This window comes from Peromyscus maniculatus, chromosome 6 (genome assembly GCF_049852395.1).
Source record: "Peromyscus maniculatus bairdii isolate BWxNUB_F1_BW_parent chromosome 6, HU_Pman_BW_mat_3.1, whole genome shotgun sequence".
Lineage (NCBI taxonomy): Eukaryota > Metazoa > Chordata > Mammalia > Rodentia > Cricetidae > Peromyscus > Peromyscus maniculatus.
Genome location: NC_134857.1, coordinates 85,260,421 through 85,286,851, shown reverse-complemented (window position 1 = coordinate 85,286,851; position 26,431 = coordinate 85,260,421). Strand labels below are relative to the sequence as shown.

General features: G+C 39.5%; 1 protein-coding gene and 1 pseudogene across 8 annotated transcripts in view; both read right to left on the bottom strand.

The window, feature by feature from the left end:
• Positions 1–26,431, bottom strand: part of St7l (suppression of tumorigenicity 7 like) — a 69,678-nt gene that overhangs the window by 42,041 nt on the left and 1,206 nt on the right. For 7 of the 8 annotated variants that reach the window (XR_013052284.1, XM_076574758.1, XM_042279651.2 and 4 more), the window contains exons 2-7: positions 24,634–24,716; positions 21,568–21,733; positions 19,183–19,237; positions 17,364–17,479; positions 8,693–8,771; positions 615–769 (exon numbers count right to left, since the gene is read on the bottom strand). Coding sequence is in view for 7 of the 8 variants with exons in the window: in XM_042279651.2 (XP_042135585.1) it covers positions 615–769; positions 8,693–8,771; positions 17,364–17,479; positions 19,183–19,237; positions 21,568–21,733; positions 24,634–24,716 (654 nt within the window). In the remaining variant the exon portion in view is untranslated. The remainder of the gene's footprint in view (positions 1–614; positions 770–8,692; positions 8,772–17,363; positions 17,480–19,182; positions 19,238–21,567; positions 21,734–24,633; positions 24,717–26,431) is intronic. The other variant, XM_076574759.1, reaches the window with a different exon arrangement.
• LOC121830658 (U1 spliceosomal RNA) lies at positions 26,211–26,338 on the bottom strand (annotated as a pseudogene).

The following is a 26,431-nucleotide window of genomic DNA, read 5'->3' as shown; positions in this document are numbered from 1 at the left end:
GTGAGCTTGGGCTGGGTATGTAGCTCAGGGTTGGATATTGCCAAGCATGCGGGAGGGAAGCCCTGGATTTGATTCCCAGAAATGCAAAAAATGTGCCCCCTCCCATTGCTCTGGGGAAGAGTCAGGGTAAAGACAATATCTATTGTCTAGGGAGGATCTCAGTACTACCTGTCATCATTAGAAGGTTCCCTTGAATTTTAAAAAGTGTTCTTGGTCTAGCGACAGCCAGTTCTAAAATGCTCAGTCTCAAAACAACATATTTTTCTTCAAGGTAACCAAAGCAGATGTGTTCCTTTCCACAAATGTTACATATTTCTTTCTGTATTGTAAGCTTGTTAGAATTAATAGACCAGAAATATGAATCTATCGGTTGTCTCATGAAAATTATCAATATTTTACATATTTTTTTATTATTATTGTTTCATGCTTTAAACACAAAAGACACAAGTTCAGAAGTTAAGAGAATCTGGACCTGGTAGCACATGCCTATAATCCCAGCTCAGGATGGAAGATCAGTTCTGGGCCATCCTCATCTACATGGCAAATTTGAGGCTAACACCTCAAGAAACCAAAAGGGGGAAAAAAGGAATGGTAGTCAGTTCGAATTTGCTTACTCAGTTGAGCTTCATGCTGAGGACTCTGGTGCTGGCACTGCTGTGACCGTCTATAAATGACCTCCCCCGCCCTGAGGGCCTGTTTGAACAGCCTTTCCGCATCTGCGATTGTTGTCGCTTCTTCTTCGGCCAGCAGAACGTAGGCAGTGGCACAGCTGTAAAGCAAGCAAGGCCGCGGTAAGTCTGTGGTGAAGCTCACGTTTCTCTCGGACAGGCCTCTCGCTCTGTCATGCTTCCCTCCTCCGTACCTACACTTTCCATCTTCACATCATTCAGTGTTTTACTCACTAGGGCACACTAGTTTATATTCACTATGCCCAACCCCACAATGTTTCTTCCATTCTTTATTTTGTCTTCTCTATTTCTATCTCTGTTCTCTGTTTTCTTTTTGAGGAAGGGGAGAGAAAGTAAGATACATAAAGTGTTCTTTAAAAAGTAGCTGTACGCCGGGCGGTGGTGGCGCACGCCTTTAATCCCAGCACTCGGGAGGCAGAGCCAGGCGGATCTCTGTGAGTTCGAGGCCAGCCTGGGCTACCAAGTGAGCTCCAGGAAAGGCGCAAAGCTATGCAGAGAAACCCCGTCTCGAAAAACCAAAAACCAAAAAAAAAAAAAAAAAAAAAAAAAAAAAAGTAGCTGTAAGGACCACATCATGCACTGGTCACGCCTGCTCTCAGACGCTGCTTGCTCTGGAATGTCCCTATCACGTGGGCGACGGTGGCAGTGCAGACTGGGAAGGCTTCCTTGGCTAATGAGGGATCTTTCCTATCTGAGCAGAAGCATATTCCTACACTGAGTCTTTTCTACAAACACTTTTTCTACAAGCCCAAGTGTTTTCTCTGCGTCTTCTCTCGGGCTTATCCACCACAAATCTGCATTCCATCCTTCCTCTCATACACCTACGCTCAACCCACACACCCATGTTTACCCCACGCTTCCTTTTCTTCGCCCTGCTAAAACACCAAGATTTTTGTTTGTATCTTTAAAGTCAACAGCTGGCCAATAAAATAAACTCATTCTTGGCTTTGGGCAAGAAAGAAAAACAAAGCTTCCCTTCCATGTATTCCTAGACAAGTACATTTAGTCTGAAGATGATGTCTTAGTTCTGCTTGTCCAAGCCTGCACAGTCCAGCAATCAAGTCAGTAGCCACAAGTAGTCACTGAGCACTTAAAATGTGGTTAACCTGAACTGACATGGCATGTTGGTGCATATCAGATTTTAAAGACTGAGAAATGTAAAATACCTCATCGATACGCTTTTAAAATATTGATCGCATGTGAAAACATTTTATATTTTGAATATAGATAATTGAGACATTCAAACTAACTTCTTTTAACTTTTTAAATGTGGCTACTAGAAAATCTAAAAAGTTACATATTGGTTCACATGTTCCAATTCAACAGAGATTATTGGCAAAAAATGCAAGGGCAGGCATGAAATACAGTGATGGTGAGTAGTTATCATCCACATCTATAATCCCAACACTTAGAACCCTGAGGCAGGAGGAGCTCGAGTTTGGGGACACCTTTGACTACATAGGCGGACCTATGTACTCTAGGCTCTATGATAAGACACTGTCTATTACTGAAGAATAAAAGGAAAAGGTAGCTACCTTAATGAGGATAAAGAAGGGCCTTTCAGATATAAAAATCAAATTATACCACTGAGATATTTTTCAAATAGCACTGCACATTTATATATAATTTTACTAATCAACACATTTCTCCAATGTATTACATTGGACTTTGATAAAACATTAGATATATTGCTGGTATCCTGCTTGCCATTTCAAAAACAAATTCAAATATTTGTTGTTGTTTGCAACAAAATCTTGCTACACAGCCCAGGCTAGCCTTGAACTCTCATTTTCCTGATTCAGCTTCTCAAGTGTTGGTAATTACAAATGTATGTTACAGTGCCCATCATCAAATATTTGTATTTAATGTTTTGTTTCAAACGATTTTAAATAACCAAGATAGAAATATTTTTGTAGGGCTGGGGATATAGCAGTGGTAGAGCACTTGCCTAGCATGCTTGAGGCCCTGGGTTCGCTCCCAGCACTGCAAAACAAAACAAAACACCACTTTTATAAAGACTTTGATAAAATTGATGAAACAGAATCTAAATATAAACATAATTTTATTTTATTATTATTATAGTTTTGCGGTTCTGGGGATAAAACTCAGGAACTCACATGATAGGCAATGTCTACCATTAAGATACATCCCCAGCTCCTAACATAACTTTAAACTACAAGCCAGGTCTGGTAGCACAGGCTTGTAATCCCAGTTTCTCAGAAGGCTGAGGCAGAGTCACAAGTTCAAGGACTGCTTGGGAAAATTAGTAAGACTTTGTCTCAAAAAGTGAAAAAAGGGGGCTGGAAATGTAGCTCAAGGATAGAGCACTTGTATGTCATGCGCAAGGCCCTGGGTTCTATCCCCAGTACCACCACCACCACCACCAAATCACATTATAGCTTATAGTTTGTGCTTCTTGGCAATTTTGCCTTACATTCTTGCATTAGATATGTTATTACAAGATATTAGTCCTATGCATACATAATTACTTCCTTTTGTCTTAAACTGTGGTTAAATTTACATACCAGTATAAAATTTTATTTAATTTTTATTTCATGTATTTCTTATTGGCTATGTGCACCTATGTGTACACCACAGTACACATGTGGAAGTCAGAGGACCACTTGTGGGATTTGGTCCCCTCCTTCCACCACGTAGGTCCTGCAGGTACCTTTACCAGCTGAGCCATCTTGCAGGTCCACTGGTATAAAACATTTTCAACTGCAGAATTCAGAAACTTTTCCTATATCCTCAAGGTTGTACAACCATAACAGATACATATAGCATCTTCATCATCCCCCCAAAGCACCATAACCATTCAGCAGTTCCACTGCCTCTCCTGCCTTCCCACCAACAGTCACACATCATCCTCTTTAATAGTGTCCTTTAGAGCACAGAGGTTTCACTTTAATAAGGTGTAGTTTACTGACTTTTTCTTCTATTGCTTATGCCTTTGCTGTTGTGTCTGCTAAACCACTGGGAAACATAGAGGCATAACACTATCCCTCCTCCCCTCCCCTCCCCTCCCCTCCCCTCCCCTCCCCTCCCCTCCCCTCCCCTCTCTTTTACAGGGCAAAGTTGCAGGGCTTCAAGCATACTAGGCAAGAATTCTACCACTGGCCTACATCACTAACCCATTCCATGTTCTTACAAGAGTTTATAGTTTAGTTATTTATTTTTAAAATAATTTATATGCATATGTGGCATAAGGGTCCAACTTGCAGCTTGTAGATGTGACTGTCCAATTGTTTCAGCATCTTGTTAGAAACTTCTCCTCCTCTTCCTTCTTTTTTGGTTTTGGTTTTTCAAGACAGGATTTCTCTGTGTAACAGTCCTGGCTGTCTTGAAACTCCCTCTGTAGACCAGGCTGGCCTCAAACTCATAGAGATCCACCTGCCTCTGCCTCTCAAGTGCTGGGATTAAAGGCCTGTGCCACCACAACTCAGTTTCAAAAACATCTTTTTCTCCACTGAATAGCCTGGGCACCTCCATCAAAAATCAACTGAAAGGCCATAAACATATGGGCTTACTTTCCAGTAAGCCATCAGTCTAGGCATCCAATCTTAAGGTTTAACCATCTAGTTTTGTAGAATTTTAAAATTGGAAAATGTGAGTCTTCTAATGTGGTCCTAGGATTGATTTTGGCTACTTCAAGTCTCTTGCAACTCATACAAATGCTAAGACCAGCTTGTCAATTTCTGCAAAAATAGTAACTGTGATTTTAATTATTTTTAATTTTTCACATGCATGAGTGTTTTGCCTGCATGTATAAGTATCAATGCATACAATAACCATGGAGACCAGAAGAGGGTGCTGGATTCCCCCAGAAGTGGGAGTGGCTTTAGATGATTGTGAGCTGCCATGTGGGTATTGGAGATCAAACCAGCCAGTGCTCTTAACCACTGACCTTCTCTCCAGCCCCAGTAGTTGTAACTTTAGTAGGGGCTACATTAAATCTGTAGATTGATACAGGTGAGTGCTAACATTTTAGTTAATGATATCTAATTTGTATCATACATGAACAGAAGATTCCTTTCCACTTGTTTAGTTTAGTTTTGTTGTTGTTTTTGTGGGTTTTTTTGAGACAAGGTTTCTCTGTGTAGTTTTGGTGCCTGTCCTGGATCTCGCTCTGTAGACCAGGTTGGACTTGAACTCACAGAGATCCGCATGGCTCGGCCTCCTGAGTGCTGGGTGGTATGTGCCACCATCGCCCAACTAGCTTTTTTTTTAAAGCTACCTGAATAATGTTTTGTGGGTTTTTAATTGCTTTGATAGTATAAATGTGGGTACATATATGCCATCACATTCGTATAGTGGTCAGAAGATGACTGTTGCGAGTCAGCTCCCTCCTTCCTAGGTTCTGGGGTCAAGGTCAGATCAGCAGACAAGACCTGCATCTCTCCAGCTGCTTTCTCGTTCTCAGTGAGCAAGTCCCATATTTTCTTGGCTAAACTCACCCTTAAGAACTTTAATATGCTTGATGCCACTGTAAATGGGACTACTGACTTTTTACTCACTCATATTTAATCTAAATTATAAGCACTGACAGGTTTCTGCTTTGCATGAACTTAAGCTTTTATAGACACGATCACATCAGCTGTGAATAAAGACAGTTTACTTCTTCCTTTCAAATCCAGATACATTTTCCCCCTTTTCTTGCCCAAGTGCCCTTGTTAGGATTTCTTTTTTTGTTTGTTTGTTTTGTTTTGTTCTTTTTAAGACAGGGTTTCTCTGTGTAGCTTTAGAGCCTGTCCTGGATCTTGCTCTGTAGACCAGGCTGACCTTGAACTCACAGAGATCCGCCTGCCTCTGCCTCCTGAGTGCTGGGATTAAAGGCATGCGCCATCACCACCCGGCCATCTATATTTTTAGTATTTATCATAAAATGATGTTGGATTTTGTCAAATGCTTTTTTAGTGAACTGCGATAACTTGTGGGTTTTGCACTTTGTTCTATTAATGCAGTGTGTTACATTAATTAGTCTCACATATTTCTGTCATGATGGTACTGAACTGTCAGAGGCGTTTTCTGACCACCCGAGACAACCATGCAGATTCTTCCCTTCATGTGTCGAAATTTTTCAGTTGGAACAAACCCCACTTAGTCCTCACATATGATACTTTCCAAATGCTGCTGCGTTTGGTGCACTAACAACTTGGTTTAGCTATTATTTCCAATATTATTTCTGCACTATTTTTTTCGCTCCCATATTTCAGGGACTCCAATTGTACGTAGGGTGGCATGACTGACTGTCCCCCAAGTCTCATATTAGCTCCTCCATTTCTCTTCATTCCTGCTTCTGACTACAGAAGCTCAAGTGGCCTACCACAGCTCTGCTGACACTTCTGTCTGCACAGATCTGTCACAGAGCTCCTACAGTGCATTTCCACTTCAGCTGCACTTCCCAATCCTAGGATTTCTTCTTAGTCCCTGTGTGCCCAGCTGCCCTCCTGGGATTTCAAAAATGTACTGATAAATCTCTAATGGTGAAACATCACCATGGACCTTTCTTGTGGTTTTTACCTTTGGATCAAATTTAAAATAGATGATTTAAAATCTGTTAAGTCAAAAGTCTGGATTTCTTTGGAGACATCTCCATGAATACCTTTCCCATTGTTCTGTTGTTTCTTTGAATGCTAGTTTTGTTGTTATGTTTGAGAACAGGGTCTGGCTGTAGCCCAGGCTAACCCAGAGCTCAGTTACAGCCTCCTGATTGCTGAGATTAGAAGTATGTGCCACCACACCCACATTCTATGCATGCTTCATAATTTTTTGTTGAAAATTGCAATTTTTAACTCTAATATCTGGCAACTCTAGAACAGGATTTTCTGTACCCCTCTGTTGCCGCTGCTTGTTGTGGCTGTTGGTTTACTGGCTTTCCTGACAATTCTGTATTCTTTGTCATGTGGGACCAATAAGGTCTGTGCTCAATTAGCATAGTGGTCAATTAATGATCAGATAAAAGTTTTCTTAAGTATCTATGAACAAAGTACAAAAACCAAGTCTCCATGGGTAGGCGCTGTGTTGTGTGTATATGCATGTGCAGTAGGACGCACTTTCAACACTCAGGCATTTTACAACTATCATAGCTTTTATTTCCTACTCGTGCCCAACCTAAATGTTATCCAGATAGAGCATTCCTTACATACCTAACATTTTTAGTAATTTTATCATAAAATGATGTTGGATTGTGTCAAAATTTTTTCACGAATTAAGATACTGTATGGACTTAAGAGGACTTGAAAACCAAGTATTTCTGAGCACGTGCCAATCTCTGTCAAAAACTGGGTCTTTGAAGCTCCCAGGAATTTGTGGAAGCCTTTCAAGGCCCTATTCTCCTGTGTCTCACTTCCCAACCCTTCCTCACGAGTTTTCTGGTTTGTCTATTTTCTGTCCTTCTGTTTGTTTTATCCTTTGCATCAGACAGAGATGGCTAATAACACATTTTTCTCTAAATGCTTTCACCTTTGTGTGGTCAACTCAGAGAATTCCAAGGTACCTGAAATAAAGGCAAGCCCTTTGAGCTAGTGCTTCAAAGAACCATCACACTAGTAAAAACCAACAACCATAGCTCTGTTTCCTGACACCATACACCTGTATCTGTTCCCTGACACTACACACCTGTATCTGTTCCCTGACACTATACACCTGTATCTATTCCCTGACACTACACACCTGTATCTATTCCCTGACACTACACACCTGTATCTGTTCCCTGACACTACACACCTGTATCTGTTCCCTGACACTATACACCTGTATCTGTTCCCTGACACTACACACCTGTATCTGTTCCCTGACACTATATACCTGTATCTGTTCCCTGACACTACACACCTGTATCTGTTCCTGACACCATACACCTGTATCTGTTCCTGACACTACACACCTGTATCTGTTCCCTGACACCACACACCTGTATCTGTTCCCTGACACTACACACCTGTATCTGTTCCCTGATACTATACACCTGTATCTGTTCCCTGACACTATACACCTGTATCTGTTCCCTGACACTACACATCTGTATCTGTTCCCTGACACTACACACCTGTATCTGTTCCCTGACACTACACACCTGTATCTGTTCCCTGACACTATATACCTCCACCTGGCTGTGCATTTTGTCTTTAAGAATGCCACTGAGCTAGAGAGTAGAGGATAGCTCCCTTCTATTTAGATACTTTGCACCTGACTGAGCTATCATCAGGTTACTTCAGTCAAGCTCTGAGAGTTTTCCTGTGTCAATAGGTCAGTCACAATCCTGTCAGCCAGTCACTAGGTGGAGGGCACTGCCACTATTTTGCTCCCTCAGGAAGATCTTCAAGGAAAACTCTAAGTTCATATTAGCCTGGAGGCATTCTTTGAATGATCCCACCTGACATTTATGATATATTAGATTAAAAGTTACTGATCTGGGGGAACTGCAGTTTGGTATGTAAAATGAAAAAGAAAAAAACTCTTTTAAAAATAAATTTTAAAAAAGTCACTGATCTGTGCCATTTAAAAACTAACTAGGTATTTTACATTTTTGTACTCTTAAGATATAAAGATAATATAAAAAGCTATGAAAGTAAATGCTGTTAACATGGAAAAAATAGACAGAGCTATTTTGCTAATTTTAAATCCTCTTATTATGTCCAAAGCCCATTGCGGAGTATAAGTTCCCAGGACTGATGAGTGCTTTAAATGAATGATTTAAATGAAAAACAAAATAAAACAGTGGCAAAAATATTTAATTACCCATTTAACTACTAAGTATTATTAGCATTCTTCATTAGTACTCTTTATTTTAAAAAGAACGTCTAAGACACTTTTATGTAAAACCATAATTTACACGTTCAAAAGCAAAATACAGATGTCAGCGAACACTGCAAATCTTATCTCTAGTATTCAAGATAGGAACGGAGACTACCAGTGTTCCTAATCTATGAGCAGATAAAAGGAAATACAAAATTAGTTGCCTGTGTTTCCTTTAAAACAAATTTATTTTTCCAACTTACTCATTGTTTAACTCTAACGCTTGATAGGCTGCTTTGATTCGAGCTGGAGGATTTCTTTCCCTCCATGCCTTCTGCATAACTGTGGGAAAAATATTTCAAAGAGTGGATGAGATGGTAAACATAAATAATCTTATGTAAAAACGTATGAAGAATGAGCTAAAAGAGTAAACAAAGCTTTAAATATCATGTTTTTAAACATATGAAACTGGGTTACTAGCTCACATTTACATGAGAAATTTATATTAAATCTGGAAACTATTCATATAATAAAAATATTCTATGATCTATTTTCATAACATATAAAGTACTTAACTGAATTAATCACATCACTTTTACACATGAACATTTATATATCTCAGTGCATGTCAAAACTGAGCTTGAGTGACACTAGATTATAATAGACATGAAAGTTCTACTTCCATCATTCTGAAAAGGGTCTATGGAACCACTAAAAACCACAAAAGCTAAAAAGTCTTTGTTTAATCAATAATTCAGTGCAGGAAAAATGTGTAGATGTGTATTTTCTATGAATCCTGGGAAGGAATTCTATGAAAACTGGGAAGGAAGACTGAGTTAATTTAGAATACAGCACATCTCTGGAAAACCTCAGCTTTATCAAAATGCAACACTAACCTGAGTTAGGATTTCTCTGGAATAATGGGATGGATTTGCTACCATTTACTGAACCAAAATGAGGATATTACATTAGTTTATGTCTCCTAAAAGCTAAACACACACACACACACACACACACACACACACACACACACACACAAAGCATATTCTTGGAACTACCTGGCTTACTTTATATTTGATAAGAAAAATGGAGAACTTATGAATGTTGACTTTGGAACAAGACCTACAACTGTCCTGAAAGAATAACGTGGAAAATGTTTGAGTTTTCCTTTGGAAACAAAATATTAGTCTTGGCTCAGAAAATGAGACGATATATTCCACATGTGTAACAAAAATACATTTTTCATATCAAACATGTCACCAGCTAGCTGACATCTAATGCTTCCTGAACTTGACAAATTGATGCAAGCCAGCACTGCCTGATTCTGACCAGGTAAAGAACATTGATCTGCCACAACACTAAAACAGATCATAGAAACAGACTATAATATTAGGCTTGTAAACCTTTGATGATGGGACTCTCTTCTATAAACTGTATGGTACTTACAGACCAAAATTTAATGCTGAATCTTTACCAGCATTTGAGGTAATTATACAATATCTTAGTATATAATCATAATTTATTCTCTTCCAATGAAAAGTTATTTCCAGTGCTTTCCTACTATAAAAACATTGTAGACTATGCATAAGTTTATAACCCGAGATAGTGAGATCTTGGAAGGTGAAAGCAGGAGGATCCAGAGTTCAAGGCCATCTTTAGCTATACAGAGAGTTTGAGGCCAACCTGGGCTACATGAAACTATCTCAAAAACAAAAAATAGCAACAGAAAAACCATTGTGATAACAATCATTCAGCCAGTATGGTAGTGAAAACCTGTTATCTAGCATTCAGGAGGCTGAGGCAGGAGGATCACGATGAATTTGAGGCCAGCCAGGACTATATAGCAAGTACCAGGTTAGCCAGAGCTACAGAGCAAGACCCTGACTTAAACAAACAAGCAAAAGTGACTGGGAACAAGTTTGATAGTTTAAAAAAAAAAATCATCTAGCATGTGTGAGGTCTTATGCTTAGTCCTCAGTACTGCAATACAAAACAACAAAAACACAAAACAAACAAAAAATAATCTTTCAGATTCTGTCTTTGTATAGTTAACCAAATATTTCTTTGTTTAAAATTGGTACAGTCTTTAAAGGATTTTGGATATATACCCTCAAATTCCACTCAATAAAATTATTAATTTGTACTTCGAGCCAGCACAGGAAAGTGACCATTTCCCCAATCTTACCCTTCAAGCCAGGTTGAGCATTTCTATACAAAACTCCAAAATAGAAAGCATGAAACCAAGAGTGGAAAAATCAACACCTGACCTCATGGGATAGGCTGCAGTCCAAACCCAGGCACAATAAGAGGGGTATGGTGGCATATGTCTGTAATCCTAGAACTTGGGCGGTAGAGGCCAGTGTTGGCTACTTAAGGAGTTAAAGGCAGACTGGGCTATATAAACCCCTATCCCTAAAAATCAATAACAAAACAGGACAAAAGAAATTACTTTCCACCTATGTGTATAAGATATATATGAAACAAGAATTCTGAGTTCAGACTTGAATCCCATTCTCAAGATATATTGTTGTGCATATACAAATATCTCAAATATTAAAGAAAATCTAAAAGACATTCTAGTTCCCTAACATTTCAGAGAAGGGCTACTCAGTCTGTATTATCAATCTTGGTTAATTTAACACATGAAGACAATATCATTTGTAATTTCTTATTTCTACTGTTTCTTTTTGTTTTGTTTTTGTTTTTTGAGGCAGGGGTTTCTCTGTGCATCCTCAGCTGTCCTGGAACTAGCTCTGAAGACAAGGCTGGCCTCATAGATCAACCTGACTTTGTCTCCCGAGTGCTGGGATTAAAGATATGCACCACCACTACCTGGCACTTCCTTCCTTCCTTCCTTCCTTCCTTCCTTCCTTCCTTCCTTCCTTCCTTCCTTCCTTCCTTCCTTCCTTCCTTCCTTCCTTCTTTCCTTTCCTCCCTCCCTCCCTCCCTCCCTCCCTCCCTCCCTCCCTCCCTCCCTCCCTCCCTCCCTCCCTCCCTCCCTCCTTCCCTCCCTCCTTCCTTCCTTCCTTTTTGGTTTTTTTGAGACAGGGTTTCTCTGTGTAGCTTTGCGCCTTTCCTGGAACTCACTCTGTAGCCCAGGCTGGCCTGGAACTCACAGAGATCTGCCTGACTCTGTCTCCCGAGTGCTGGGATTAAAGGTGTGCACCACCACCACCACCACCCAGCCCACTTTTTATTTCTAATGAGTCTATGTAATGCATCTGTAAGCATTGTTTTTTTATTCTTGTGTTTTCAAATCCTCTATATCATTCCTGCCTTTCAAGATTGCTCTTCACAACCAAGGTATTCCTAAATCTAAAGTAAAAGGAAAATACACACTTAAAAAATTAATTAAAGGCCAGGCAGTGGTGGTTCACGTCTTTAATCCATACACTTGGAAAGAGGCAGAGGCGGGTAGATCTCTGTGAGTTTGAGGCCAGACTGTTCTACACATTGAGTTCCAGGACAGCCAAGGCTATTACACAGAAAAACCCTGTCTCAAAAAAGAAAAAAATAAAAATAAATAAAAATAAAAAAGCCCAAGGCCTAAGAATAATTTAAATCAAAATACTGACTTATTATTCAATACTGCTAAGAGCTCATGATTGGCTTAAAATAATTAAAACACACACACACACACACACACAATTCACTCAGAGTTATCTATTTTTCAATTAATATCTGCAATATTCTAATAAGCACAAAAGAGAACTGCACCTATCTGTGGGTCAAAGACTGCAGATGTAAATGTCTACAAAGTCCCAGAAGAACAAAGTACTAAGAGCACACACACTGTGTGAGCAGCAGAACAGCTGCTCATCCCTAGCTGACCACAGCCAGTGGACACGTAGGTCCACTCCCATGTTTTCCAACTTCCACCAAAGTACCAAGCTGGACATTAGTGGGAAATTTCTTGAGGGTTTTGGCTGTTTAGTATTTTGTTTTGCTCTCTGAGACAGAGTCCTCCAGTATTGCCCAGTACTCTGTCATCCTCCTACCTCAACCTCTTTAGCAGCTGGGACAACAGATATATACAGCTCAGCTAACATCTTGATTTCTAAATGTTCAAAGTGAAAACATATCATTCAAAGCACACTGCTACCCAGCTCTTGAGGGCATGTTTATTCTCAGACTTAAACCAACAAATCAATCAGATGAGAGCAAAATCTACTAATATAATGACTACTGATGACAATAAGTCAAGGGAAACGTCCCACATCTCACTTGTACATATTTGTCTTTTTTACTATCAAAAGCTATACTGATGTAAATCATTGCCTTTATGTCAGTGTCTGAAAGGATTGAAATGAAACTGACAGTTCATTCTGAATTCTCACTCAACAAAATCTACCTGTGAGTTCAGTATTTAACTAGATTACACACACCTCTAGAAGTACATAAAACTGTAAGAACCAAAATGATGCATGTGGTCTTAAGAAAATCGATGTCAAAAGTTTATTAAAATCCGCATGACTCCTCTAGAACTGATTTACCTGAAGAATGCTCCTCTGACTACTCTATCCATCCTTTCCTACCTAACCATAATTACTAACCCCTCTCCTTAGAGGTGTGCTCCTCTCTAGCTTACAAAAGAAAGGCTTGCCTCTTAGCCACTCCAAATCTTCCTAGACTCAGTGTGCATGCACTGCTCAAAGCCTCTAGGTGCCAACAGAACAGTGCAGTATAGATTTGGGGCAGTCAGTTTGGGAGACGGTGGTACGTACTTGTTTTTTGTTTTTGAGGTAAAGTTAAAATTCTTCTGCCTCAGCCTTCCAAGTGTTAGGGTTACAGGCATGAACCATCAAGCCTGGCTGAGGACAGTCACCCTAAGTCAAGGCACCCGAAAATAAGGATTCCTGCCTTCTACTCCTTTCTTTGAGCATAGAACTCTGCAGTGAGGAACAGTATTCGTCCACATGGGGAATGCAGTTCTCTTGGTAGAGTGTTTGCCTAGGATGCACAAGCCCTGGATTCCACTCCAGCACCACATGGACTGGGTACAATCCTAGCACCCGGGTAAAGGCAGAAAGATCAGAAACTCAAGGACACCATCAGTATATAGGGAATTTGAAGCCACCAGCCTGAGCTACATGAGGATCTTTCAAAAATGAATGCTAACTAAATAGAATATTTGGCTCCTAAATGCTTTTCATTAAGGAGTGATAACCATTTTTATTAGTCCCATTAGTACCCCTCCACAACTATTTAAAAAAGTGAACTACTCCTCTGGAAGCTCCTTACAGGAAGTCAGAGTGCACTGGCAAGGAATAATAAAAACAGTGGGCTTCAGTCTGGCAAGGGACAAGCATTAGGCAAAGCTCAAAATTTCATCTTTCTTCTCAGTATCTTAATCCAGAGCTGGGTCTCACAGTCCTACAACCCCCGCAGAGGCAACAAGACCATGAGTTTAAGAACAACTTGGGCTATAGAGAAGACCCTACCTCACAAAATAAGCAAAACCCTGATACCTAAGAGAAACAGTAATGATGGAGATGCTGACATAGCTATCTGAACTGAAAAATGGAGAATGGAGCCAGATTTCCCTGTCAATATGATTTGATTCACTGGACTGACAATGAAGACACCCAATTAGGACTTAAAGGGCATATTTTGAAGAGAGAAAAAAATAGCTAAGTACATAGATGTTAAAGATTTGGCAAGAATATAATTAAAATACATCATAACAGTGAGGTGTGGTGACACACTCCTTTAATCCCAGAACTTGGGAGGCAGAGACAGGAGGATCTCTGTGTGTTCAAGGCCAGCTTGTTCTACATATTGAGTCCTAAGACAGCCAGAGCTGCATAGTGAGACCTGTCTCAAAAACCAAAATAAATAGACAGACAGGTAGAAAGATAGATAGATAGATAGATAGATAGATAGATAGATAGATAGATAGATAGATAGATAGACAGACAGACAGACAGACAGACAGACAGACAGGAGATAGATGAATAAAAGAAGAAGCAATACATCACAGCATTCAAAATCTTATGGCCAAATGTAAAATAATTTTATATAAAATGGACATTGTGGGAGAGTTGCAAGAGTAGTAAAAGACTTTCAAGCATAACATAACAATAAAATCATATAAAGGTATAGAAGAGATAAGACCTCAAGAAGAAAGAAACTTCCACTGGCATATACTTGCAATTTCAAGCATGTGGGAGGCTGAGGCAGGAGGTTCTCAAATGTGAGTCAATCTAGACTATATAATAAGACCCATTCTCAAAAACAAAAACAAAAACGACTTATAAGGCTTACTACTGTTAAAGAGTGTTTGTTCCTATAGTTTTCAATGGAAAATGGTCGTTATCAAATTCTTAGATGCAATTCAGCGATAAAATATATGCTTGGCATGCAAGTATCTATCATGGCAGGCACACACATTGTAAAACCTGATTTTCATGGTATACATTCAAATAAAGGGAATAATGGTTTATTTTTTAAATGTCTATATTTTCTAATATAACAAAAATTATATTGTCTGCAATTATTTAACCTTCTGATTTGAAGCTTTAAAATGTGTGAAAAGGTACACAGATTTTCAAAATTCTTTGGGGAACTGTTTGAACAGAAATGTTCTGAAGAGCTATCAGAGCTGTCCAAGAAGCTCGGGGATATTTGCAATTCAGTCTGTGAGAGGAAGAAATAAGATGACATTTGATTTCTACAGACACCTCAGCTCCTAACACAGTGCTGATGGTCCACTGCAGTTTTCCTTAACACATATACTTTTGCTGTGACCATAAACAGTAACATTCATACATAAAGCAATTTTCTCCTACATTTGCAATTAGTTCAACTTGTAAACTTTGTCAAAGAGCCTTGATTTTCTCCCTGCCACTAACCCTACCATATTTTATTCAGCAACCATGTGACACAGTGAGCTCACTTCACTGCTTAAGGAACTGGCTTTTTCAGACCCTCACTGCTGATTTTCTTCTCTCGATGCAGCCAGCTGAAGCAGGAGTAGTGTAGTGGTCAAGAGCCGTAACCGAGTTTGAAGCCCACCTTATCATTTATTAGTGGTGCGTGGCACATGACTTCACCTCCCTTTGCTTCAGTTCCTATTTGTTTGTTTGGGTTTCAAAACAGTCTCACACTGTATGTAGCCCAGGCTGACCTAGAACTATATAGCCCAGGCTGGTCTGGAACTTCGGGCAATCCTCCTGGTTAAGCCTCCAAAGTGCTAGGATTACAGTCATAAACCATCATATTCAACTTAGTTTCTTCTTTTTTTTCTTTTTTAAGATTTATTTATTATGTATACAATGTTCTGCCTGCATGTATGCTTATAGGCCAGAAGAGGGCATTAAATCTCATTATGGATGGTTGTGAGCCACCATGTGGTTGCTGGGAATTGAACTCAGGACCCCTGGAAGAGCAGCCAGTGCTCTTAACCATTGAGCCATCTCTCCAGCCCTAGTCCTTCTTTTAAGAGGGGCACTGGTAATAGTTCTTATCTCATAGAGTGACTGGAAGAATCAAATCAGTATACATGCAGTCCATGTGTTAATTATTATTAATGAAATTACTTACATGTGTAATACAAATGCCATCCATCCATCTATTCATAATTGCATGAAAGAGTATATAGCATATACTATATTATAGGAGCTTCCAGAGAAGCATCTTAAAGAATGTGACTGGTGAGTCATCATACAGATAGAGCAAAGGCATTCAAAGTAGAGGACATTGGGGAGAACAGCCCTGTCTTTAGGTTACACACTCCTGCCACTTCCTGGTGCTAACTGTCAAACCCAGAGCTTCATAAATGCTGGGAAAGGCCCTACCACTCGGCTGTATCCCAGTCCCTTATAATACTCTGTTCTGTAGGGAACAGCTTAGAGAGGCCTATTAACTATCACTTTACATGAATCTTCATTTTTGACTAGAACAAAATATACCTTATGTTTCTTGTACATATCATTCCCCAAAGTTCATACTCTCTCTTTCTCTTTCTCTCTCTCTCTCTCTCTCTCTCTCTCTCTCTCTCTCTCTCTCTCTCTCTCTCTCTCTCTCTCTGTGTGTGTGTGTGTGTGTGTGTAAAGGTAGGAGGATAATCTTAGGTGTTGGTTCTCACCTTCCACGTTGTTTGTAATAGGGTCTAGTTATTCTAGCTGGCTCTTGAACTTCTGCGGATTCTCTCTCATCTCCCCATCAAAGCACAGGGATTATAGGCCTGTGTAGTACTGTGTCCAGCTTTACACAGATCTAGAGATCTGAACTGTTATCAGACTTGCACAGAGAGCACTTTACCCACTAGTCTATCTCCCTAGTCGCTGCTCTATTGTCAGACCAAATCAATGTATACTATTTTCTGCTAGATTTAATCTGAAAATATTTTTGGTTTATTCATTCATTCATCCATCCATTCATTCATTTTCTTGGTTTTTCAAGACAGGGTTTCTCTGTGTAGCCCTGGCTGTCCTGGAACTAGCACTGTAGACCAGGTTGGTCTCAAACCAGAGATCCACCTGCCTTTGCCTCCCTAGTGCTGGGATTAAAGGCATGTGTCACCACCACCTAGCTCTGAAATTGTTTTAAGTAATAAAAAAAGCATAAAACATTTAAAATTATTTTTTGTTTGTTTGTTTTTTGACACAGGGTTTCTCTGTGTAGCTTTGTGCCTTTCCTGGAACTTGCTCTGTAGACCAGGCTGGCCTTGAACTCACAGAGATCAGCCTGCCTTTGCCTCCTGAGTGCTGGGATTAAAGGTGTGCACCATCACCCAGCTAAAACATTTAAAATTCTTATAAAAGTAGTACATTAGCTTAGTTTATAATCATAATTCACTTTAATCTGAATTTCTTATCTAAAATGTAAATAACGGCAAGCCAATTAACTATATATTATAATAAATAGCTTTAGAAACCACATGAAATAATTTTCACAATCACTGTCTGTAGCATGAACAGATACAATACATACCTGTGTCTGAAGGACGTAAAAAGTCTGTTTCACAGGTGAAAAAGGTCTGGTGATCCTGGGCAGACAAGTTCATGTCATAGTAAGTAAGTGGCTCTTTACCAGTCACCCAAGTGTATCTGTAGCAAACACAAGATGTTTTAATTGCTGCAACAGACACTTAAGTTCCAAAAATTAGTGACTACAAGTTCTATTTCAGGGTGTTTTTAAAGTTTATTATAGCAATAAGAGGTAAAAAAGTACTACTCAGGCTGAAGAGATAGCACAGAGGTTAAGAGCACTGACTGTTCTTCCAGAGGTCCTGAGTTCAATTCTCAATACCTACACGGTGGCTCATAACTGTCTATATAACTATAGTCCTATGGGATCCAATGCCTTCTTCTGATGTGCAGATGCACATGCAGACAAAACATCCATATACATAAAATAAACACATCTTTAAAAAAAAGTACTACTCTATGGTTCAATAATTAAACGTTAAAAAAAATTGTTCATCCTGGCATGGCAGCTCATGCCTATGAGTTTGAGGCCAGCTTGAGCCACATAGTGAATTTCAAGATAGCCTCAGTTACAGAACGGAACCGGTCTCAAAAACAGAACAAACTAATAAATTATTCAGTAAAATATTCTAAAAACTAGATACTAAGCATAAATGTTTCTAATAGTAAAAAATTTCTCAAAAAGATTTATATGAAATGGGTACTATATAACATGGCTACAGGAGACCTTGTTTTAAAAGACAAAGGCTGGTCATGGTGGTGTATAACTTTAATACCAGCACTAGGGAGGCAGAAATAAGCATATTACTGTAAGTTCGAGGCCAGCCTGGTATATATATTGAGTTACAGAACAGTCAGGGGTATAAAGAGAGACCCTGTCTCAAAACAACAACAAAACAGAACAAACAAAAATGGACATAGTGAGTACATGCCCTTAATTGTAGCATTCAGCACTCTGCCATGGCAGAGGCAGATGGATCTCTGTGAATTCAAGGCCAACCTGGTCTATAAGAGTTCCAGGACAGCCAGGGCTGCATAGTGAGCCCCTGTCTCAAAAAACAACAAAAGCAGAAGAAAAAAAGGGGGGAAACGTCCAAACACCTCTGTCATAGAAGAGAGCAGAAAAAAAATGTAAGCTCTGAACGATGGGGAGGAGGACTATGAAATGCTCTCTTAAGGGTATGACAAGGCCATGGCACTCATGAACTCAAAGCTACAGTTGCCTGCATAAGACTGAGCCAATAAACGTTCAGTCATTGATGGGAGAGGGGTCATGGGCCTTCCCTGTCCCGGGGAGCTAATGGTAGTCCAGGGCCATTGGAGGAGTGGAAGCCATTGTCTTCAGTGACAGCCATGGGTGACTTCCTCATGCTCCAGTGGTTAAATACAGTGGGTCACAAAAGAAAAACACATGGAAGTAGATTTGAGACTTGGTGGGAGGAAGAGGAGATTGGTGGGAGTGGGAAGAGGATAAGAGATGATGGAGGGATGAGTGTGACCAGAATATATCATATGTACACATGAAAATGTTAAAGAATAAATTTTAAAGAGCTGTTACTCCCCCCCCCCCGCCCCCCCCCCCCCCCGGAGCTGAGGACCAAACCCAGGGCTGAGCTAAATCCCCAACCCCATGTTACTTCCTGTTATATTCAAAAAAGTAAATACAGTTAAGAAAATACCTACTCTTGAGGTAATCATTCACTCTAATACTGTCAGTATCTCCAGTTAGAAGAGCCTGTGGTATATTTATAAAGATAAGTATTCCACAGTACTTTTACTCTAAGACCAATACCATATTTACACTGCAAAGCAAAATGTCTTACCTCCTATATTCTGCTCCTCTAAAGAGGTTTAAAGGGTTTCTCCAGACCTTGCATTCTGAAAAACAAGAGCAAAAGTTAGTTTAATTAAATGCAGGTAAATCTTCACTCACCAACCCTTACTGTTGATCCTGTGCTCTAAATACAGTGCCAGCCACAGACAGCCCAAATATGAAAGAGGTACGTGTCACCCTTGCTCTCGGGAAACACAGAATCAAATCCAGTTATTGCTGTATTTCTGTTTCAATGGCATTTTGTTGGTAATTCAGTTACAACTCTTACTGTATAACCATGTAATTACAGTTGCTTTTCAGTTTCCTTTCTAAAACAGGATCTACTAAAACTTCATCCACTCTCATATTCCTAGATCCTATCACAGCTTTTGGAACTGACTTGCATAGCATGAGAATTAGTCATAGAAACAACCACCTGAACTATGTGACATGTAGAGATGTTTTATTCCAAGAGAAAAAAAAAAAAAGAAAGGTCAATCACAGAAGACTTTACAGAGGAAGTGACATTTGAACTGACATTAAAAGCCTCAAAGAGTAGGTTTGCAGACACAGACCATCCAGGCTGAGAAAGTACAGTTATACACTGGGCCTAGAGATGACGGCTCAGTGTGTAAAGTGTTTGCTGCACACGCATGAGGACCCGGGTGGGTCCCTATGACCTGACAAGAGCCCGATGAGGCAGCGCACCTCCGTAATCCCAGATGAGGCAGCGCACCTCTGTAATCCCACGCTAGGAAAGTGAAGACAGCAGATTCTGGAGCTTGGTAGAAAAATGATGAGCTCCAGATACATCATGGGACCCTGTCTCAAAAAATAACGTTTGGGACGCTGGAGAGATGACTTGGCACTTGTTGCTCTTTCAGAGAACCCTGGTTTGGTTCTCAAAACCCATGTGGTGACTGACAACCACTTATAACTCCATTTCCAGGGGATCTAATGACTTCTTATGATCTCCTGGGACACCAAGCACACACATGATATATAGACATATATGCAGGCAAAACACTCATACACATAAAACAATATAAGTAAATATAAAAAATAAGATCTATAGGTTGTTATACAAGCACATATGGGCACACACATGTACACACCTATGCATACACACACATACACACACACAAAAAAACAAACTACACAGTGGGTTTAGGGTAACACACAGAGTAAAGGTTAGAAGAAAGACTACAAAATAAAATAAGGAGAACTGGTCATGGAGGCTCACATCTGTAACCACATCACTAGAAATGTCTGTGTTTCTGACACACATCTCAAAACCCTCAGCCTCTAGACGGGCTTAGAGAGATGGTAGCCTTGTTGCTGTCTCTGAATAATCTCCCCTCTCTCTTCTTATAACAATCCTATTGGACGGAGAGTTCACCTTCGTGATGTCATTTTACCTTTACCCTCAGGTGTGTAACACAGAGCTCCTTCAAACTCAGCTAAGGATGACTTTCAACTCCTCATCCTTCTGCCTCAATTTCTCACGTGCTAGAATTATGAGTGTTTGACACTTTCTGCTTGGTGGTGCTGGGAATTGAAGCAGGGTCTTGTGCATGCTAGGAACCTCTGAATAGAGTAGGATGAGTTAAGAGAAGTGAGGGCTTTTCTTTTTCCCACTGAACGGAAGGTAGATATGATGGCTAAAACCAGAACAAGTGCCTTGAATCACAAGTTTAAAACTGCATCTGCTGGACATTGTGGTACGTCTCTTTAATCTCAGTACCCTGGAGGCAGAGGCAGAAGGATCTCTATGAGTTTGAGACCAGCCTAGACTATAGGGAGAGTGCCAGGCCAGCCAGGGCTACATAGTGAAACTCTGTCTCAATAAGTAAACAAACAAACAAATTGTGTCTGGAGATGACAGGCTATAAAAATAGAAGGGGTCTGAGATCAATGATAACTGCTCTCTATACCAGCCATGGGTTGCCTACATTTACAGGAAAGACAAAGTTGTTTCTGTGCTTTATTCTATTTGGACTACTATGACAAAATACCACAAACTGAGTACCGTAAGAACAACAGAATATTATCCCTTATAGTTTTGGAGGCTGGGAAATCCATGCTCAAGGTGCTGGAAGATTTAGTGTGTAGTAAAAACTCACTTTCTGGTTTGTGAATGGCATTCTCTTGTTATTTCCTCATAAAGTGACAGGAGTAAGTAGCTCTCTGGGGTTTCTTTCCTTAGGACACTAATTCTCTCCATGACAGTTCCACCTTCATGATGTGACACCTCCCAAAGCCCCTGTCTCCTAACATTACGTGAGAAAGGGGCATAAACACACAAACTACTGCCTTCTGTTGTTTAGAGACTGATCCTCTGCAAGCGAAATCAATCTTAATTACATAGCACTGAAAACACCAAAAAAGAAATCACCTGATAGATGGTGGTGTCTCAGGGTTTCACTTTCTCTGTTGCCGGCAGGAGAACCGGGCTCTGAAATGCTACTCTCTGTTCCTCCCATCAGTGGTCGCAAATGGCTTATAGACACTTGCTCAATAAAAGATGTGCCATGCTTATGGAAGTACCACCATTCAAATATCTATAACAAAGAGAAACATCTTTCATTTAAAATGCAATTCATAAGTAGAAATTAAAGAGATGTTCCTACTCAGTTCAGCACTTTAAATGCATAATCTCTCCTTGAGTGGGTGAGGGAGTGAGCAGAAGAAAAAACCCAAATCCAAGATTTCCTAAACACATATGCCACATAAAAGTAAAATACCTTTCTTATGGGTTTATCATAACGCTCAGACAAGCTTAGGCAACACTCCACACTGGTTAAAAGACATTAAAGAATAATAAGAGTGAGTAAGGCGTGATAGCGCATACCTTTAATCCCAACTCTTAGAAGACAAAGGCAAGAGGACCATAAAGTCCAGACCAGTATAGGCTACCTACACAGTGGGAAGTTTCAATAAAGTAAGAAGAGTATCTAATCTACAATGTAATTCTTCATGTGTTACTATCATTTGATTTTATCTGCAGCTTTCAAAACCACTTTAAAGCAATTAGTACTAAAGTAGGATCAAACTTTCAAGGTGCATACCAAATCCACTGTTTACTGTGTAAACTGGGCAAGTCAATTAGTCTCTAAAATCTCAGAGCCTCAGCTTCCCCACCTAGTAAATTTAACTAACAAGAATCCTAAGAAAGAGCTTTCTGAGCCAAAAACTATTGGTCTAATGTTTAGCAATGCTATTATTATTGGTTGAGACAAATTCTTCCCCAGGTTGAGCTATTTAAAAATCAGGATATTTACTTCATTGTATTTCTGTGGCTTCTCATTCACAAATAGAAAAACTCTTTGTGTTTTGAGACTTTATCTCAAAGATTTACAAAAGGTCAAAGAAATACTATGATTTCTACTAAAGCTGCAGAGCACCACCTACAGATGAGAAAAAAGAACAGGAAAAACGACATAATAAATATTTCATACTTTTATCTGTAGCAGAATTTTTCCAAAGCATAAAATGAGAAACACTAGACCTTAGAGATGTTAATGAATAACATATTTTACAATATTTTTAAAATTAAAAGTAATATCTTGCTGAAGCAAAAGATGAGTTAAAGTCAAAGGACATCCCTTACTGTGCAGCTTCTCAGAATAACAGCCAAAACGCAGTAGATGCCTCCTACGTTACAAATCCCACGTTACAAACGTTGACATGTGATTATCTCATTTAGTTCCTACAGTCCTGCGAAATGAGTACTATCATTTTCCCATCTACAGAGATGAAGCTGGGGCTTAGAAGAAGTGAAGGCTAAATTCCAGACATGTCATAGTCTGTTTAGAGATGCCTCCGCTGTTAAGAGCACTGACTGCCCTTCCAGAGGACCAGGGTTCAATTCCCAGCACCCACATGGTACTCAAACTATCTGTGGCTCTGGTTATAGAGTATCCAACACTATCCTCTGTAGGCACTGCATATACATGAAGTACAATCATACAGACAGGAAAAATATCCATATACACAAAAATAAATATTTTTTAAAGTTATAGTCTGCCCAATGCTGTCAAAATTAAAACGTTGCAAGATTTTACATAAAACGTGTATAATCAAGGGCTGGAAGCATAGTTCAATTGTAAAGTGCTTGCCTAAATTCCAGGCCCAGCACTGCATAAACTGGACATGATGGTGTATACTTGTACAGGAAAAGGAAGAGAACCGAGATGTCAAGGCCACCCTGGACTACAGAATGAGTTCAAGTTAACTAGGTTATAAGAGAGCCTATTTCTAAAGTAAATAAATTCTGACACTCAGATTCTCTTGAAACCATTTGAAAAATTGAAAATTTCAGTAACAGTAGTTGTAGAATAACCTATTTCATTAATTCCAGTATGAAAGATGGATATTTACATATTTATGAATGTGTATGAACATGTGTGTGGAGGTCAGGAATCTCTCCAATCACTCTCTACCTTACTTTCTCAGATAAGGTCTCTCATTAACTCTGGAGGTCACTCATTTGGCTAGTTTAGCTGGCCAGCAAGCTCCAGGGACCCTCTGGTCTCTGCCTCCTCAGGCCTGGGACTACAGGTATGCAATCATTCCCAACTTTCTATGTGAGTGCTGGGGATCTGAACTCAGATCTTCATGTTTCCAAGGCAAGCATTTTACTGACTAAGCCATCTCCCCAGTCCCTCATTCATTTTGAAATAATAATCATCTTCTTCTTCTTCTTCTTCTTCTTCTTCTTCTTCTTCTTCTTCTTCTTCTTCTTCTTCTTCTTCTTCTTCTTCTTTTTTTTTTTTTTTGAGACAGGATTTCTCTGTGTAGCCCCAGCTGTCCTGGATCTCACTTTGTAGACCAGGCTGGCCTTGAATTCACTAAGATCCACCTGCCTCTGCCTCCGGAGTTCTGGGATTAAAGGCATTCCCACTGCCCAGCTGAAATAATAAATGTTCTAATCCTTCTCCACCAACCCTCCCCTGATTATAGTATACAGGTCTTTTTTTTTTTTTTAATTACTACACTTGTGTGTGCATGCCTGCATGTAGAAGCGTGCATGCACACATGAGTGGCAGCCAGAGGACAGCGCAGGCCGTCAGTCAGGCCTGGCAGCAAGCACCTTTCCCTGCTGAGCCATCTGCCATCCCCAATACAAACTTTTAAATGAAGTTGGGCATGGTAATTCATCCCTGTAATCCCAGCACTCAGGAGGTAGAGGCAGGACAACCACCTTGGGTTCAAGGCCAGCTTAGGCTACATAATGAGACCCTGTCTCAAAAAGAAACCTAATATATAATCAATACTACCACATTCATAAAAGAAGAGAGGGAAGTGTGGTATTTCTCAAAATTGTTTCTCTAGGTAACTCTTTCTAAATATCAAACACATTTTGGAAATCCTGGCAAATACTTATAAATTTGTAAAAACATAAACAATCTTTAAATAAATAAGCATCAAAATAGAAATGAAGAAAATGGAAACTACTTACAAATATTAGTCCAGATATCAAAGAAGATGTCCCTGTAAGTGCCACATAGAACTTGGGTGTCAACGAACTTAAAAACCCTGTCACTGTTAAAAGAGAAAATGGCACAGGTTTTACAAAGTATAATTTAAAGCACATTACAGTTATCTTTAGATGGAGGGAGTAGGTGAGCAGCACAGATGCCTGATTTTGGTGAGGCTATGTCCAAACAAGCCTATAAATTGAAAATATTGCAAGGAAAAAAATGTACATTACAGCTCTAATTTTCCAAATGTCATAGCTTAGCAGCACAATACCTTGGATAGCATTGGTTATTTACTTTCCACGTCATATGAATGGTGAGTGGAACCAGTGGCTTACTGATGCTGTCCAGCATCATAGAGATCATGTTGCTAGTTCGGAAAAATATCAAAATTCAAAATTTCTACTGAATGCAAACAGCTTTTCCACTATTGCAAAGCTCAAAATTCCTAAGCTGACTGCCCTAAGTCAATAACTGTTTATATTAATATCTGAAGTGAAATTCATTTGAAAAGTTATAAAAACAAATGGCATACATTTTTAAAAGTGACTTTAAATCCCTATTGTTTCATATCTTAAGAATCTTTTCATATATATAAAAGTGGGATTCCACACTGTTGTAGTTAAATAAGAAGTAAATCATAATGAGGCTTTGCATATACAAGGCCCTAGGATCAATTTCTGGGGTCAATAAAAGAACAAAAGCCAGGCGGTGGTGGTGGTGCATTCCCTTAATCCCGTTTCTCTGTGAGTTCAAAGCCAGCCTGGTCTACAAAGTAAGTTCCAGAACAGCCAGGGCTACACAGAGAAACCCTGTCTCAAAAAACAAAACAACAACAACAAAAAAAAGAACAACAAAAATCAAAATGAGATCATACAGCCTGCTTTTCTAAACACCTAAACACACGCCATAATTTACACTAGGACTTTGGTAAATATATAAAGATAAAAAATTAAACATACTTTTAAAAAGTGGTCTAATACTGTAGTCCAGGCTGGTCTCAAACTCACTATGTAGCTGAGGATAACCTTGAACGACTGATAATCCTGTATCTACCTCCCAAGTGTTGGGATCACAGGCTTGCATCAGCATTCCTGGTTTATTGGTGCTGAGGACTGAACCCAGGGCTTCCTGCATGCTAGGGAAACACTCTACCAAATGAGCTACATCTCCAGCCCCAATTTTGAGTTTTAAAAGAAACAACAACAACAAAAAAAATCTGTAATAATCAACTCTCATCTAAACGGTATATGTAGTTAAAGATATAGACAATGAAACCAGAGTTAGCAGGTTTGGGAATTCAAGCCTGCAATTATAGCATTCTGGAAGCTGAGGCGGGAAGGCCTCCAGCTTGAGGCTATCCTGGACTATACAGAGAGACAATGTATAAAATAAAATTTTAAAGCCAGGCTAGATAATATAAGCCTCTAATTCCACCACTTAAAAAGTGGTGCTCAAAGGATCAGGAGCACCTGATCCTGGCCTCAAAGCAACAACAATAATAATAAGTAGAAAAATAAACAACAAAATCAATGAATAGCATTAAAAATTTTTTTTTTCTTTAGCAGTCAAGTTCCCCACATTTGGGGAAATTGCAGGGATCAGCACATCAGGAGTGCAATGGATAAGCCTCGCCCTGGGAAAACTACCTTAGTGATCATGGTATCTCCCCTGTCAGGTATTTGAATAGCATTTTAACGAGCATACAAACTACCATTAAGCACTTTATCCACCCGTTACAGACAAATTAGATAGGTACATGGTACCTATCTGCTAAAA